General features: G+C 34.9%; 1 protein-coding gene across 1 annotated transcript in view; it reads right to left on the bottom strand.

Moving 5' to 3' along the window:
- LOC307124131 (multiple PDZ domain protein) overlaps positions 1–14,633 on the bottom strand; it is a 70,409-nt gene that overhangs the window by 20,444 nt on the left and 35,332 nt on the right. The window contains exons 17-25 of the mRNA XM_079813170.1: positions 14,330–14,410; positions 11,379–11,490; positions 7,067–7,265; positions 5,451–5,582; positions 5,115–5,375; positions 4,856–5,033; positions 628–726; positions 443–508; positions 298–357 (exon numbers count right to left, since the gene is read on the bottom strand). Of these exons, the coding sequence (XP_079669296.1) occupies positions 298–357; positions 443–508; positions 628–726; positions 4,856–5,033; positions 5,115–5,375; positions 5,451–5,582; positions 7,067–7,265; positions 11,379–11,490; positions 14,330–14,410 (1,188 nt within the window). The remainder of the gene's footprint in view (positions 1–297; positions 358–442; positions 509–627; positions 727–4,855; positions 5,034–5,114; positions 5,376–5,450; positions 5,583–7,066; positions 7,266–11,378; positions 11,491–14,329; positions 14,411–14,633) is intronic.

Below are 14,633 nucleotides of genomic sequence, written 5' to 3'. Positions count from 1 at the left end.
TACACTTTAGCCATATTTCAAAGACAATTGAAGTATATAAACTGTAATACTTAAGTGGGTCAAAACACTAAATTAAACACTGAATTTCACTCTAAAATTCAGCTAATTGCATTTAATATAAATTTAAACTTTTATTTGTAATTAACATGCACTTAAGAGTTTCTTTGCACATTTAAGTATCTTTTTTTAAAGTATGCTAAAGACTTCTTTTTTCACAAGGGTAGTGTTCAGCATGCAGATAATATGTAACTTATATCCATATATTAGATTATTGCTAAGCAAACACACATTACAGACCTTAAAGGGAATAGGGCTGAAGGGGTAGGTTGGGGAGAGATTATTGGGGATCTTGGGTTCCTAAAAAGGAGAAAACTTTCATATTACCATATACATCTCCTAAAAAAGACACCAATAATACACAATAGCGTAAGCAGAAACATACCTGATGATTTTGAAAATGTGATTTTGATACATTATCATCTTCAGTGCAGGAGCCAGGGGCTGAAAACTGGGCATAGAGAGGAAATAAATGTGTTATGTTCTCATGTTTTTTCTTGTCTAGTGTCTAGCACTGAGTATGGATATTTGTAAAGTGATTATGTGTGTGCATGTGCATCTCTGTGTTACCTGAGGACTCTGCACTAGTAGCTCTACTCTGTCTCCTGCCTGACGAATTGCCTCAACAACTTCTTCATGAGTGAAATCACTCACATCTACACCTTGAACCTGCCAACACACACATTAAAAATGCAATGTGTGAAGTTCTTTCTCCAGAGTCTCTAATTTCTTTCAATATACAGTACTTCTACCTTCAGTTTTCCCTAGATTTTCTTTAAACTAATCTTGTTATCTAGTTTATTTAGGTCAGAATATGAGTGATGCATTAGCTTATTATGACCAGCAGATGGAGATCATTATACGTCATCCAATTCCCATAACTGTTCATCAACACTAGTCTCTGTCTCAAGCCGTCTGATTAATATTTCACATAAAAATGGCAAGAGCAGAGTAAAATCACCAATTCCAATATGACCATCTGATTGTGATTTTTTTTATACACTTTCAAGTTGTTTCAAACTTTTTGTTTTAACCTTTTATTTTATTTTCACAAAAAGTGAATTTTTGAAAAATCTCCTGGCCTGACCTTTCCAGTATAATGAAAGCGAATGAGAACTAGGGCTGTCAAGCTCCAAAATGCCAAAGAGGGAAAAAAAGAAAAAGAGTACTTATTACAGAAATAATACACATTAAGAGAACATACAGTTACACTTTATTTTAAGGCGACGATGTTACTATGTTACACAAATAAGTACTGCATAACATTAATTAACTACATGTACTTACTATTGGGGTTAAGTTAGAGTTAGGGTTTGGTTTAGGGTTAGTTGCATATAGTAAGTACATGTAAAGTATAACTACAACATAAAATAAACTGTTAATTGCCAATTAAAAATAATGGACACTCAATTAAATGTTAACTGCAATTAAATGAAAATGTATTGTAATTTAAATTTATATTAAATGCAATTAGCTGAATTTGAACCACTTTAGTAGGATTTAAGTACATCTTTATATGTAATTTCATAATTACTTCAGTTGTCTTTGAAATACTGTTTAAGTGTACTGCCAAATATATTGTCAAGCATATTGTAAACTAAAAATACTTTCATGTTTGTTTTTTGATGTTGTTGAAATTTCTATGCCATGTACAGTGCATTGTAGTATTCACAGCGCTTCACTTTTTCCACATTTTGTTATGTTACAGCCTTATTCCAAAATTGATTAAATTCATTATTGTTTTCCTTATTTCTATAAACAATACCCCATAATGACAACATGAAAGAAGTTTGTTTGAAATCTTTTCAAATTTATTAAAAATAGAAAATACTTTGTTGCTCAATACTTTGTTGAAGCACCTTTGGTACCAATTACAACCTCAAGTCTTTTTGAGTATGATGCTACAAGCTTGACACACCTATTTTGGGCAGTTTCTCCCATTCTTCTTTGCAGGACCTCTCAACATTCATCAGGTTGGATGAGGAACGTCGATGCACAGCCATCTCAGATCTCTCCAGAGATGTTCAATCGGGTTCAAGTCTGGGCTCTGGCTGGGCCACTCAAGGACATTCACAGAGTTGTCCCGTAGCCACTCCTTTGTTATCTTGGCTGTGTGCTTAAGGTGGTTGTCCTGTTGGAAGATGAACCGTAGCCCCAGCCTGAGGTCCAGAGCGCTCTGGAGCAGGTTTTCATCAAGGATGCCTCTGTAAATTGCTGCATTCATCTTTCCCTCGATCCTGACTAATTTCCCAGTTCCTGCTGCTGAAAAACATCCCCACAGCATGATGCTGCCACCACCATGCTTCACTTTAGGGATGGTATTGGCCAGGTGATGAGCGGTGCCTGGTTTCCTCCAGACATGACGCTTGCCATTCAGGCCAAAAAGTTCAATCTTGTTTCATCAGACCAGAGAATTTTGTTTCTCGTGGTCTGAGAGTCCTTCAGGTGCCTTTTGGCAAAACATGACAGGCGGGCTGTCATGTGACGTCTGGCCACTGTATCATACAGGCCTGATTGGTGGAGTGCTGCAGAGATGGTTGTTCTTCTGGAAGTTTCTCCTCTCTCCACAGAGAAACGCTGGAGCTCTGTCGGAGTTCTTGGTCACCGCCCTGACTAAGGCCCTTCTCCCCCAATTGCTCAGTTTGGCCGGGCGGCCAGTTCTGGGAAGAGTCCTGGTGGTTCCAAACTTCTTGCATTTACAGATGATGGAGGTCATTCTGCTCATTGGGACCTTCAATGCTGTATACAGTACATTTTTCTGTACCCTTCCCCAGATCTGTGCCTTGATACAATTTTGTCTCAAAGGTCAACAGACAATTCCTTGGTCTTCATAGCTTGGTTTGTGCTCTGACATGCACTGTTAACTGTGGCACCTTATATAGACAGGTGTGTGCCTTTCCAAATCAAGTCCAATCAACTGAATTTAGCACAGGTGGACTCCAATCAAGTTGTAGAAACATCTCAAGGATGATCAGTGGAAACAGGAGCACCTGAGCTCGATTTTGAGTGTCAGGGCAAAGGCTGTGAATACTTATGTACATTTTAAACAAACTTCTTTCACGTTGTCATAATGGGGTATTGTTCTTAGAATTAAGGAAAAAAAATAATGAATTTAATCTATTTTGGAATAAGGCTGAAACATAACAAAATGTGGAAAAAGTGAAGCGCTGTGAATACTTTCCGGATGCACTGTATAATCAAGCACTTTCATGTGCTTTAATATGTTGATCAACATCAGCATGTTGATTAGTATGTTGGTCTTTAAACAAAGGATTATTAAAACATAGTGATTTAAAATGTACTTTAAAGTCAAACTTAATTTGACCAAGTTCACACTTTTAAAAATTGTACTCTCTTTAAGGACGTTTAAGTGGCCTTTTTTCATTAATATTATATCATCTGCATAGTACAGTTTTAGTAAAAATTAACTTTGATTTGAAGTACACTACAAGTGCATATCATCTGATAACTGAGAATGTATTTTTATGATACTTTTATTGTGCTTTTTGCATCCTTTTAAATGCTTGGCAGCCTGAGTTCTCATTTACTTTCTTTTAAGAGTGGTCAGGATATATAGTGTATATATAAAATATACATATAAATATGGTTTCAAAAGTCTGAGATCAGAAATATTGATTGTCTACCGCAGCCAGGCGATGTCACATCGAATATCAAGGTGAAAGTCATCATAGATGGCGTAGTATGGACCCAGCTCCCAACTCAACTTTGAGAATAGATTAACGGCGATATTTTTTTTATCGCCCGATAAGAGTCTTGCGTTAACGCAGCACGTTAACGCCGATAACGGCCCACCACTAATATATATATATATATATATATATATATATATATATATATATATATATATATATATATATATATATATATATATATATATATATATATATATATATATATATATATATATATATATATATATATATATTTTTTTTTTTTTTTTTTTTTTTTTTTTTTTTATATAATATATATTTTATATATCATTTATATACATTAACTTTTTTTTGTGCAGGTTTGGAATGAGGCTGAGTAAATAATGACAGAATTTTCAGAATTATTTTTGCTGAATCATAATTTTAAACTCACCTTTCACATAATTGTTTTGTGAAAGGTGAAAAATTCATGTGCCCCCATAATTTTTAATTAAAATAACTTCCCCTCCCTCTTTCAACGACAACCCTTTTCTTCTCTGATGACGTGTCTACTGGTGCAAGGGCGGGACAACCTGTCAATCACATGAGATCACCGCAATAGCAAACTAAAATTATCCAACAATTCAATAGACACTCAATCAAGTCCTGCCCTACATTTTTCTTGTTCGTGAAGCCGTTTACTCAGAAAAACGTCACAATAGGGAAGAAAAGACTATTGCAACTTCAGTTTCATGCTGGCTTTAATCATAAGATTAATGTTGTAGTTTTATATTCTGCTTTGTTTTGAGTAACAATAATAAGAACATGCTGTTAATTATTATTACTCAGTACTTATGTGTAATTACACAATACCAAGGACATCTTAAATTAAAGTGTTTTGATTTACATCTGAGAAATAATTGTTAATTTTTTTGTTCTTCTGATCAAAATGATTTTCTGCCAGTTTCTTCCATGTCTTCTGTACAAATAGAATGCCATATCTTTATCTGAGCAAGCATTTTCTGTTATTGGTATTTCAGACACTGTCTTCTTGTCCAAGCGAGCAGTTCTTGGCTAGAATAAGCAATAAAGTAGAGCAGGCCAATAGTTAAAAGCTACTCTTTAATAAAAAACATGCACACACACACCTGAAGAATTCGGTCTCCTTTTTTTAGAGTGCTGTTGTGTGCGGCTGGACTGTCCTCCGCGATATGGTTTATGAAGATGCCCCGTCTTATTTCTCCATTGCTCAGTCGACTGCCCATACCACGACCCCCCACCACACTGAAGCCAAGGCACGTGCCCCCAGCCCTAAACAGTGTTATTCTAAAGGACAAATAAAATATCACCATTACACATGAACATACTAAGTGTGAATGCTGCACCATTTTGTTATTTAATTGATACCTTCTAGGCTGACTCCATGAGCTATCTTTCCCATGTGTCTCTTCTTCATCTTTTCGTCTGTCTTTTCCTCTCCCTCGTCTTTGTCCGTTCTCACTCTTCAAGGCCGTTTTTTCATTCTTCACCTTTTTTTCCAGTCTTTCACCGTCCTCTCTTTGTTTTATTTGACTGTGGTTATCTATTCTTTCATTTTCTTCTTCTGCTTGAGTCTTTCCATTTAATCCTTTACCATCTACTGTACTTTGTTGCTCAGAAATGCATTCTCTAACACAAAGCACATATGCATTAGAACACCATAAGAAACAACAAAACAAACAGAAAAAAAATCTGATTCCTTACAGGGGTTTAAAAGGAAGGTTCTGTGAGTGCCTGGATTGGACAGTAGCTGTTCTGTGTATTTCTATTTCCTCTTTTGATTGAGTGTAGCTGGCTCTGTGCATGTCCAGGAAGGCAGCAGGTACGTACATCACACTGAAATTCACCAAAATGGACAAGAACAAGCAAAAAATGCATTGAATGAAGCTGTATTGATGAAAAAGCCAATTCCAACGCAAATGAAATGTGCTACTTGCTAGAACATCACCTTTCTTTACATTTTTTAAATTAGTTTTATCTCTTCAACTTACACAAGATCAATAATGTTTAAAGTACTTGTGTTGTTTAATAAAAAATAGTTTTAACTTAAACTACTATTCAAAAGTTTGGGGTCAGCAAGTTTTTCTCTCTCCAAGAAATGAACACTTTTATTCAGCATGGATGCATTAAATTGATCAAAAGTGGCAGTAAAAACATTTATAATGTTACAAAATATATGTATTTCAAACAATTTCACGGTTCCTAAAAAAAATATTAAGCAGCATAAATATATTCAGCATTGGTAATAATAAGAAATATGCATATATAGCATATTAGAATGATTTCTGAAGGTAAAAATAAAGACTGGAGTAATGGCTGCTGAAAAAATATATTTTAAATATATTCAAATTGAAAACTGTTTAAATTTTAAAATAGATTTAGAGTATTACTTTTTTTAATGTATATTTGATTCAACAAATGCAGCCTTGGTGAGCACAAGAGACTTCTTTCAAATACATGAAAAAATGCAGACCCCAAACTTTTGTTCATTTATATACAATCAAACTTATTTTAAGGAAATAAAAAGAATACCATCTGTTTAATATAATACAATAACTGTTATTGTAAATATATGATTAATATTATAATGTTATTGTGGTAACACTTTACAATAAGGATTCATTAGAAGATAACATTAGTTAATGTATTAACTAACATTAACTAACAATGAACAAAACATTTGTTACAGTATTTATTCATCTTTTTTAAAAATATAGTTATTCATTGTTTGTTCATGCTAGTTCAGTGCATTATCTAATGTTAACAAACACAACTTTTGATTTTAATAATGCATTAGTAAATGTTGAAATTAACATTCAATTTAGATTAATAAGATTAATGCTGTAGAAGTATTATTCATGTTAACTAAAGTAGTTAACTAAAGTTAACTAATGAAACGTAACTTAGTTAATCAACATTACTTGATTTAAAGTGTTACCATTATTGTTATCCTGTTCATTTAAATTAGCTTAATATAAAAACAGAACTAGAAATCAATGTTACATCCTCATTTAGCCAAAGCTAGGTAAATGTGAGTGTGAGTGTCCTGGTAAAACCCTACATTATGATAGTAAATGCTACATTAAGATGGCAATATCCAAAAGCATTGTCCTTGTGGGGACATTTTTTGGTCCCTATGAGGAAAAGAGCATATAAATCATACTAAGTGATGTTTTTTATTTATTTATTTTTTATGTAAAAGTGCGAAGTGTGAAAGTTTTCTGTCTTTTAGAACAGTATAAAAATCATTATGTCTATGGAAAGTCCCCAAAAACATGGTAACCAGGTGTGAGTATGTGTGTGTTTGTGTATGTGAGCACCTGAGATCAGGTCCAATCAGTGAATGTCTGCGTAGCATGGCTCTGGCTTGTGCATTAGTCAGGTTAGTGGTAGATTCTCCATTGATGGCAACGATTCCATCCCCTACTGCCAGTCTCCCGTCTTTACTGATCGACCCACCATGAACCACAGAGCGGATTATGATGCCTGAACCATCCTTTAAAGCACTCACTGTCATTCCTACACACACACACACACACACACAGTAACCTCAGGCTATGTGCTTGTTTGGTCACAAGTGTATTTTGATTTGACATTTTTGTTCATTACCTTTAACATATTTGCTGTTTATTAATTGTAATACTGTTTACATTTTACTAGAAAACCTATAATGGGCTGTTTAATGGTAGGTTCCAGTCACAAATCATCTCATATAGTGTGAAAAGGTCAATGTGTGTTCGATACACTGGATTTGTTCTGTAAATAACAGTGGAAATTGCTTTGTTTGTAGGCAAGACTATAAGATATGTGCCAGTACAGAAATGGGTTTCAAAATTAAACCTACATTGACAAATATTCACTGAAGTAAAGGCTGATTTATACTCCTGCGTCGGACCTGCGCTGTAGCCTCTATGCTGTGGGCTACACGTCGATTTTCATTTATACTTTTGCATCCTTGTCCGCTTCGACACATGCAGAGGGAGCATGTGTACCCCTGAGGGAGGGGTTCTGGCAGACCAATCACAGTGCTTGTGGTCAGCGAATAATTGACGCGTTGTTAAATTTTTGGAGAGGAGCACGTCAGGGTGCGTTGTAGGCTACGCGTGGAACACACAGCCTACGACGTAGCTACCGCGTACACTCCACGCAGAAGTATAAATTGGGCTTAAGAAGTGTGACAATCAGCCCCAGGCCGTCCCATACGAGTTATTTTAAGTGTATAAATATTTAGTCATTTTCATTTAAACGAGATCATCATAACGTGTTAAAGTGTGACAGTGGGGATGAGTGTGACAGTGGAAATTTAACCACATCAGACATTCCCTTTCTTTAAAACTATCAATGGACTATCATCATCCGCTAACTGTCTGTCTTACTGATTCAAACTCTTATTCAAAGCAATGCAAGATTTTTTTCCTAAGCAACAATGAAAAACGTTGGCGCACCATGTAGAGTCATTGCATTTGAGAGGGTCTTAAAACCCCTCACTCACCTTTCATGACATATTAAGTGGTGGCTTTGACTCAGTGTTGTATTAAAATCACAGCGTGATCCTTCAACAATTCATTTTACGATTATGAAGCTGAGCTTATTTTCTACATAATGAACTTCAAACCATGCCGCTGACATTGTGGGTATAAAGTGACTGGTTGGCTTTGTACTACACTTTGTTGTAAATCTGTCTAAATGGCTCTCAATTTGAATAATGCACCATGCAAGCCTATAACAAATATAATGATGATTTATAAATAATTAGGAGTCCACGCAAAGAGAAAACACATGCAACATAAAAAGACATGAGAGCTAACATGCAAGGAAACACACACCAAACATGGAGACAACACTATGGTCGTAAAGAATTTGAGATTCATTGATTTTGAAGTTTTTATTTTCAATTTGAACATCCATTTATCATGTTTCGTGTCTGAACAGTCAAATTACAGTACAATCATAGTGCGCTAGTTACAGCAGTGCACAGGACAGAGATGACACAAGAGAACACCAGAGCAAAAGACACACAATAAGAGACACAACACATCACGATTTATAAATCTCTATTCCGTCATCCAACATAAATAACTGACTCATAAAGAACTGACTGTAACGTCAATTAAGAAAAAAATGAAGATGAAATGGGATGCTGGAATTGATGAATTAAATAACACTCATGCAGAGCCTTGTGTCAAGTGGGATGAATATTCATTGGTATAAATACTTGATCAAAAAGAAAGAAAAAGAGAACGATCAAGTTTTAATTGGAGGCCATTACTTCTATATTCTTCACTGAGCCTTATGGTTTTGCCAATGATATGGTGTAGCTGCATAAACACACTGCAGGGCTAAACAATTGATGGCCTGAGGCCAGTGTGAGCTTCGGGGCGGCTGACAGGACTGACACTTACCCTACTCGGACATGTGTTCTGTGATTTATTCAACATTATTGTAGCAAATTGTGCTAAAATACATCTCTAGTAAAGTTATGGAGCTGACATTGATAAAGTTTTGTTAAAATTGTTTGAGTGATTGATTTGTGAAAATCTTAGATGCATTGGTAAAAATGGGCTGAAAATTTGGGCTGCATTTATTTGGTCAAAAATACAGCATAAAGAAATATAATTACATTACTACTTAAAATAGCGTTTTTAAAATATATTTTCAAATGTAATTTATTACTGTGATCAAAGCTGAATTTTCAGCAGCGATTCCTCCAGTCTTCAGTGCCACAAGATCCTTCAGAAATCATTCTAATATGAGGATTTGGTGCTCAAGAAACATTTATGATTATTATCAATGTTGAAAACAATTATGCTGTAAAAATTTATTTTTGAGGATTTTTTTTTTCCTTTTTTCTCAAAATTCTTTGATGAATAGAAAGATCAATTGAACAGCATTTATTTCAACTGGAAACATTTTATGACATTAAAAAAGTTTTTAAAGTCTCTTTTGATTGATTGATTGAATTTGTCCATGGTAACACTTTACTTTACAACATTTAATAATACATTATGAAAATCAAATGTTGTATTTGTTAACATTAGTTCACTGTGAACTAACATGAACAAACAATGAACAACTGGATTTTTATAAACTAACATTAACAAAGATGAATACTGTAACAAATGTATTGTTCATTGTTAGTTCATGTTAGTTAATATATTTCACTAATGTTAAAAATGAAACCTTATTGTAAAGTTTTACCGATTTAATATAAATAAATAATATACTGTACTTACTTTTCTATGCAATAAAAATATACAGTTGCAAGAAAAAGTAAGTGAACAGCTTGCAGAATCTGTGAAAATGTGAATAACTTTAACAACATAAGAGGGATCATACAAAATGCGTTATTTTTTATTTAGTACTGTCCTGAAAAAGATATTTTACATAAAAACGTGTTTACATATAGTCCACAAGACAAAAAAAATAGCTGAATTTATTAAAATGACCCATTCAAAAGTTTATGAACCATTGATTCTCAATAATGTGTGTCGTTCCCTGGATGACCCACGGCTGTTTTTTTGTTTTGTGATGGTTGTTCTTGATACTTGCATGTTTCCTGGAAGACAATTTAAGTACAATTTACCTTTATCTTCAAATTCAATATGTTTTCACCCCCCGGCTCTTAATGCATCGTGTTTCCTTCTGAAGCATCAGCGAATGTTTCAACCTTTTTTAAAAGTTGTGTTTGAGTCCCTCAATTGTACTCAATGTGAAAAGATGGATCTCAAAATCATACAGTCACTGCTGGAGAGGGTTCAAATATGCAAAAGATGCTGGAAAACTGAAGAATTAGCAGGACCTGGAGGATTTTTTCTGAAAGAACATTGAGCAGTTTAACTGCTCAGGAAAAACAAGGGACTCATGAACAACCATCACAAAAACAAACAAACAAAAAACAGCCATGGATCATCCAGGGAATGACACAAAGTATTGCGAATCAATGGTTCATAAACTTTTGAACGGGGTCATTTGAATAAATTCAGCATTTTTTTGTCTTGTGGACTATATGTAAACATTTTTTATGTAAAATATCTTATTCAGGACAGTACTAAATAAAAAATAACATGCATATTGTATGATCCCTCTTCTTTAGTTAAAATTATTCACATTTTCACAGATTCTGCAAGCGGTTCACATACTTTTTCTTGCAACTGTATACATATTGTGGTAGGAACAGGGAAAATAATGATAGGCCAAGTACAAATCTCTACTACTAGCCCAGCGGGAAAAAACAACAAAACAAAACAACTTTTGTTGAGCTCTGAGTTTGACTTGACTGAAAACATAAAAAAAACCAACAACCAGACATTACCACTCTTTAAAACCATTCATACAAAAATACAAACTAAAGTACAGGCTAGATAGCAAAAAGGATATGTAAAACATCATATCATGTACTAATACAAAGCTACAAAACAGAATAAAATGCATGAGTCGTTTCATCTGGGCTAGTTTGTGAGGTTTTTAAGATTCACACCCAGAGCTGCACCACACACACACACATACAACATCTATACACAAGATGCAAACAGATGTTTTACAGATCTCTCACAGAGTTCACTTCTCTGTGAAATATACTGAGGATGTATAAGACGACAGACAGGAAGAGTGTAATGAACAGGGTTAACATACCCAGACTGGAGTTTCCCCTGACTACAGTTATGCTTCTCTCATAGCCACTTGTGGGGATGGAGACGGTTTTAGCATCAGCCTCCATCTTGCTGTTCTGACAGTGGGAATTTGTCTGCAACACAAACAGAAAAAAGCATCAGGCATCTTTATTCAGTGAAATGGCCTATTTTCTTTGCATATTATGCGGTAAACGGAAAGCAAAAGAATCTCTGGAGTGGCTAAGAGCCCTTTTAAACATCTGTCCTTCAGCAATGCTTCATTTCCAGTGCTGAAAGTGTTTATTTAGTACACAGGCATACAGATCTCGAGAGACATCCCAGTCGAGTCGGTGCCAGCCAATGTGTGACTGAATGACATTCATAGCAACAAGAACAATTCTCTGATGAGTAATTTCTTGCACTTTTTTTTTTAAAAGTCATCAACAGATGATGTCAGATACATTTATTGTTGTCAAGACAAGAAATGCAACTTCTACCAAACCCAATGCCTGGCTCAATGTATCAAACCCACAACATGCCCTCTTGACAAGGGCCAAATGCAAGTCAAATGAAATTGGTAAATATACTACCATTCAAAGGTTTTTGAAAGAAGTCTCTTATGCTCACTAGGGCCGCATTCATTTGATCAAAATACAGTACAAATTTAAAACAGCTAATATTGCTTAAAAACTTCACTAAATAATTACATTTTTAATCATTTATTGATTATTGAATTAATAATTTAATTACTTGTTTAATGCAAAATTTCTTTCATATACATATAGTATAGCAACTAATGAACATATGACATTAAAGGGGCTATATGCGTTTTTCTGAAATTTAAACTCGCGACTGACACCTGTGGCCAAAAAACAGAACTGCTCTTATTTTCTGCTCGCTCTCGCAGCGGTGGTGACGTCACATCCGCAGACAGTGCGGGAAAAATACGACCCGACAGAAAATAGGAAAAATAGGATACAGGCTTATAGGTGCACCCACTGTGAGCGGACAAGGTGTCAGTATGCTCATCAGGAGATGTTTGAGTCATAAAAGGTAAAATAAAAAGGCTATTGTTACGTTTATTTTGGGGAAAAAGTTGCATATAGCCCCTTTAACAATTAGTTAATAGTCATGTGCCTCGACAACAAGTAAAGTCACAACATGATACCTTTGCAAATCATTAGCATTAGCTTCTTAATTGAGAAATCAACTTTCCCTTGAGCATTTGATCTATAAAAGGTCATCGTAATATAAGAATATCCTGTAAGTTTCAGAGGAGAAAACTTCCTTGTTAGTCAAAGGAAAGATTTTATTGACAGCTGGCTCAGCAAACGATCGATCTGCCAATGTTCTTACCTGTGACGTTAGAGTTCAGTGAAACGCCGCCTCAAGACAAACGCCTAATTCTGTAGCCCCGCCCACCGACTCGTGCATGTCATGACATGTTATAGATAAATAACATAGGCCTACGTAGAGCTAAACCAGATGCTTGTAGTACCATGGTTATAGTTTAAACTCAGGGTTACAGGATTAGTTTAGATGATTTGATATGATGATTTGGTGCTCAAGAAACATTCATTATTATTATAAATGTTGAAAACAGTTAAGCTGCTTGATATTTTTGTGATATGATACTGTGATACTATTTTTTAGGATTTATGATAAATAGGATCAATAGAAAGTCAAAAGTACATAATTTGAAAACACTTTTTGTAACATTATAAATGTTTTTACTGTCACTTGACTTTAGATTAGATTAGATTCAAGTATTTCTTTAAAAAAAATCTTACTGTCTCCAAACTTTTGAACGTTAGTGTATGTTAAATGATGTAAGAATATGGTAACAATATACAATAAGACTAAATCTGTTAACATTTAATGCATCAGGTTTCAATTGAATTGAACTAACAATTAACATTTTACAGCCTTTATTAATCTATGTTAATGTAATTTATAAATATATGGTTGTTCATTTTTAATTCATGTTTGTTCATAATACATTAACTAATCAAGACAACTTGAAATGTAAAAAATGTATTAGTAGATGTAAAAAAAGACTAATAAATATCAAGCGTAGCATTAGTATGGCAGGTTGCGTTAGTCATGCTTGCATCAGCTGACTGTCAGATGATATATACGTCCAGCTACAGGAATATGATGTCTATCACAGCATACATGTAAAAGCGTCTTCAGTATTATCAGCAGCTATCGCGTTTCTCCGGAGCTAATTACCCTCCTCCATCCCCAGCTCCTCCTCTCATCCAGTCAGGATTTGGCATTTTGATTTCCCTTGAATCAGACTAAATTCCCAAATGATGTTGTACATTAAATATTGACATTAATGATATCTGCAATAGATTATATTGGTTCTGTTCACCTGTTTATCACTGCTCTCCCTGATATCATCCATGCTAGGCTGCATGGATTCGCAGGGTGTTCTTGCCCAGCACAGAACCATAGCAAAGTAGCAAAAAGTTACATAGTCAATGACAAAATGTTCAGATGTGCTCTCAACAAGCCAATCAGGCGGCAAGTGCTGTACACACTTGCGTTCTTGAGTAAACCAAAACCATCATGTGAATAAGAGATGATGTCACACAAATCCTGTCAACAAATATCCTCCCCAGTTAAACCCTGGCAGCTAGAATGACCACACTAAATTAGGTCAGTGGAAAAAAAACTTTCTCTTTGGCCTACTAACTTCTTAAGTGCAACTAATTAAAAACAACCACTGTTTACAAAATCGGCTGCTGTATGACACCACAATAGTCTATCATTTTGAAGTGGGAAATCTAAACAATAGACTGTGCTTTAAACAACCAACAAATCAAGTACCAAGTTGAAGCTTGAAAAACAAATGTCAACAGTCTGTGAAAAGCAACTGGTTCATGTTGGTCAGATTACGACAGCACAGAACTGTTACGAAACAGATCACATTAGTATTATAACAGGAAAAGCGAATATGTAGCCCACCTGCAAATTGCCGTGCTGGTTGTTATGTTCTGAATGGCAGTTGCCTGTTACATCAGCTCCTGTGTCCTGAGTGTCATTTTCCTGTCAATGACAAAGCTGTATTAAATCTCCCACTCAAAACTCCTGTTCCACTCAAATCTCTGCCAGGATATTATCACATATGCACTCAGCAGACTCTTAACTCCAATAAGAAACAGAAAAGACGTTTCCCCGGGACTAGCTAAACCCAATTATGGAGCCACGGGACAAATAAACACACACGCACTTCTTGTTTTAGGAGGCTGGTGTTAGAATTCAAGAGACA

Source organism: Gobio gobio (assembly GCF_949357685.1).
Source record: "Gobio gobio genome assembly, chromosome: 3".
Lineage (NCBI taxonomy): Eukaryota > Metazoa > Chordata > Actinopteri > Cypriniformes > Gobionidae > Gobio > Gobio gobio.
This window is presented reverse-complemented; position numbering and strand designations above follow the sequence as displayed.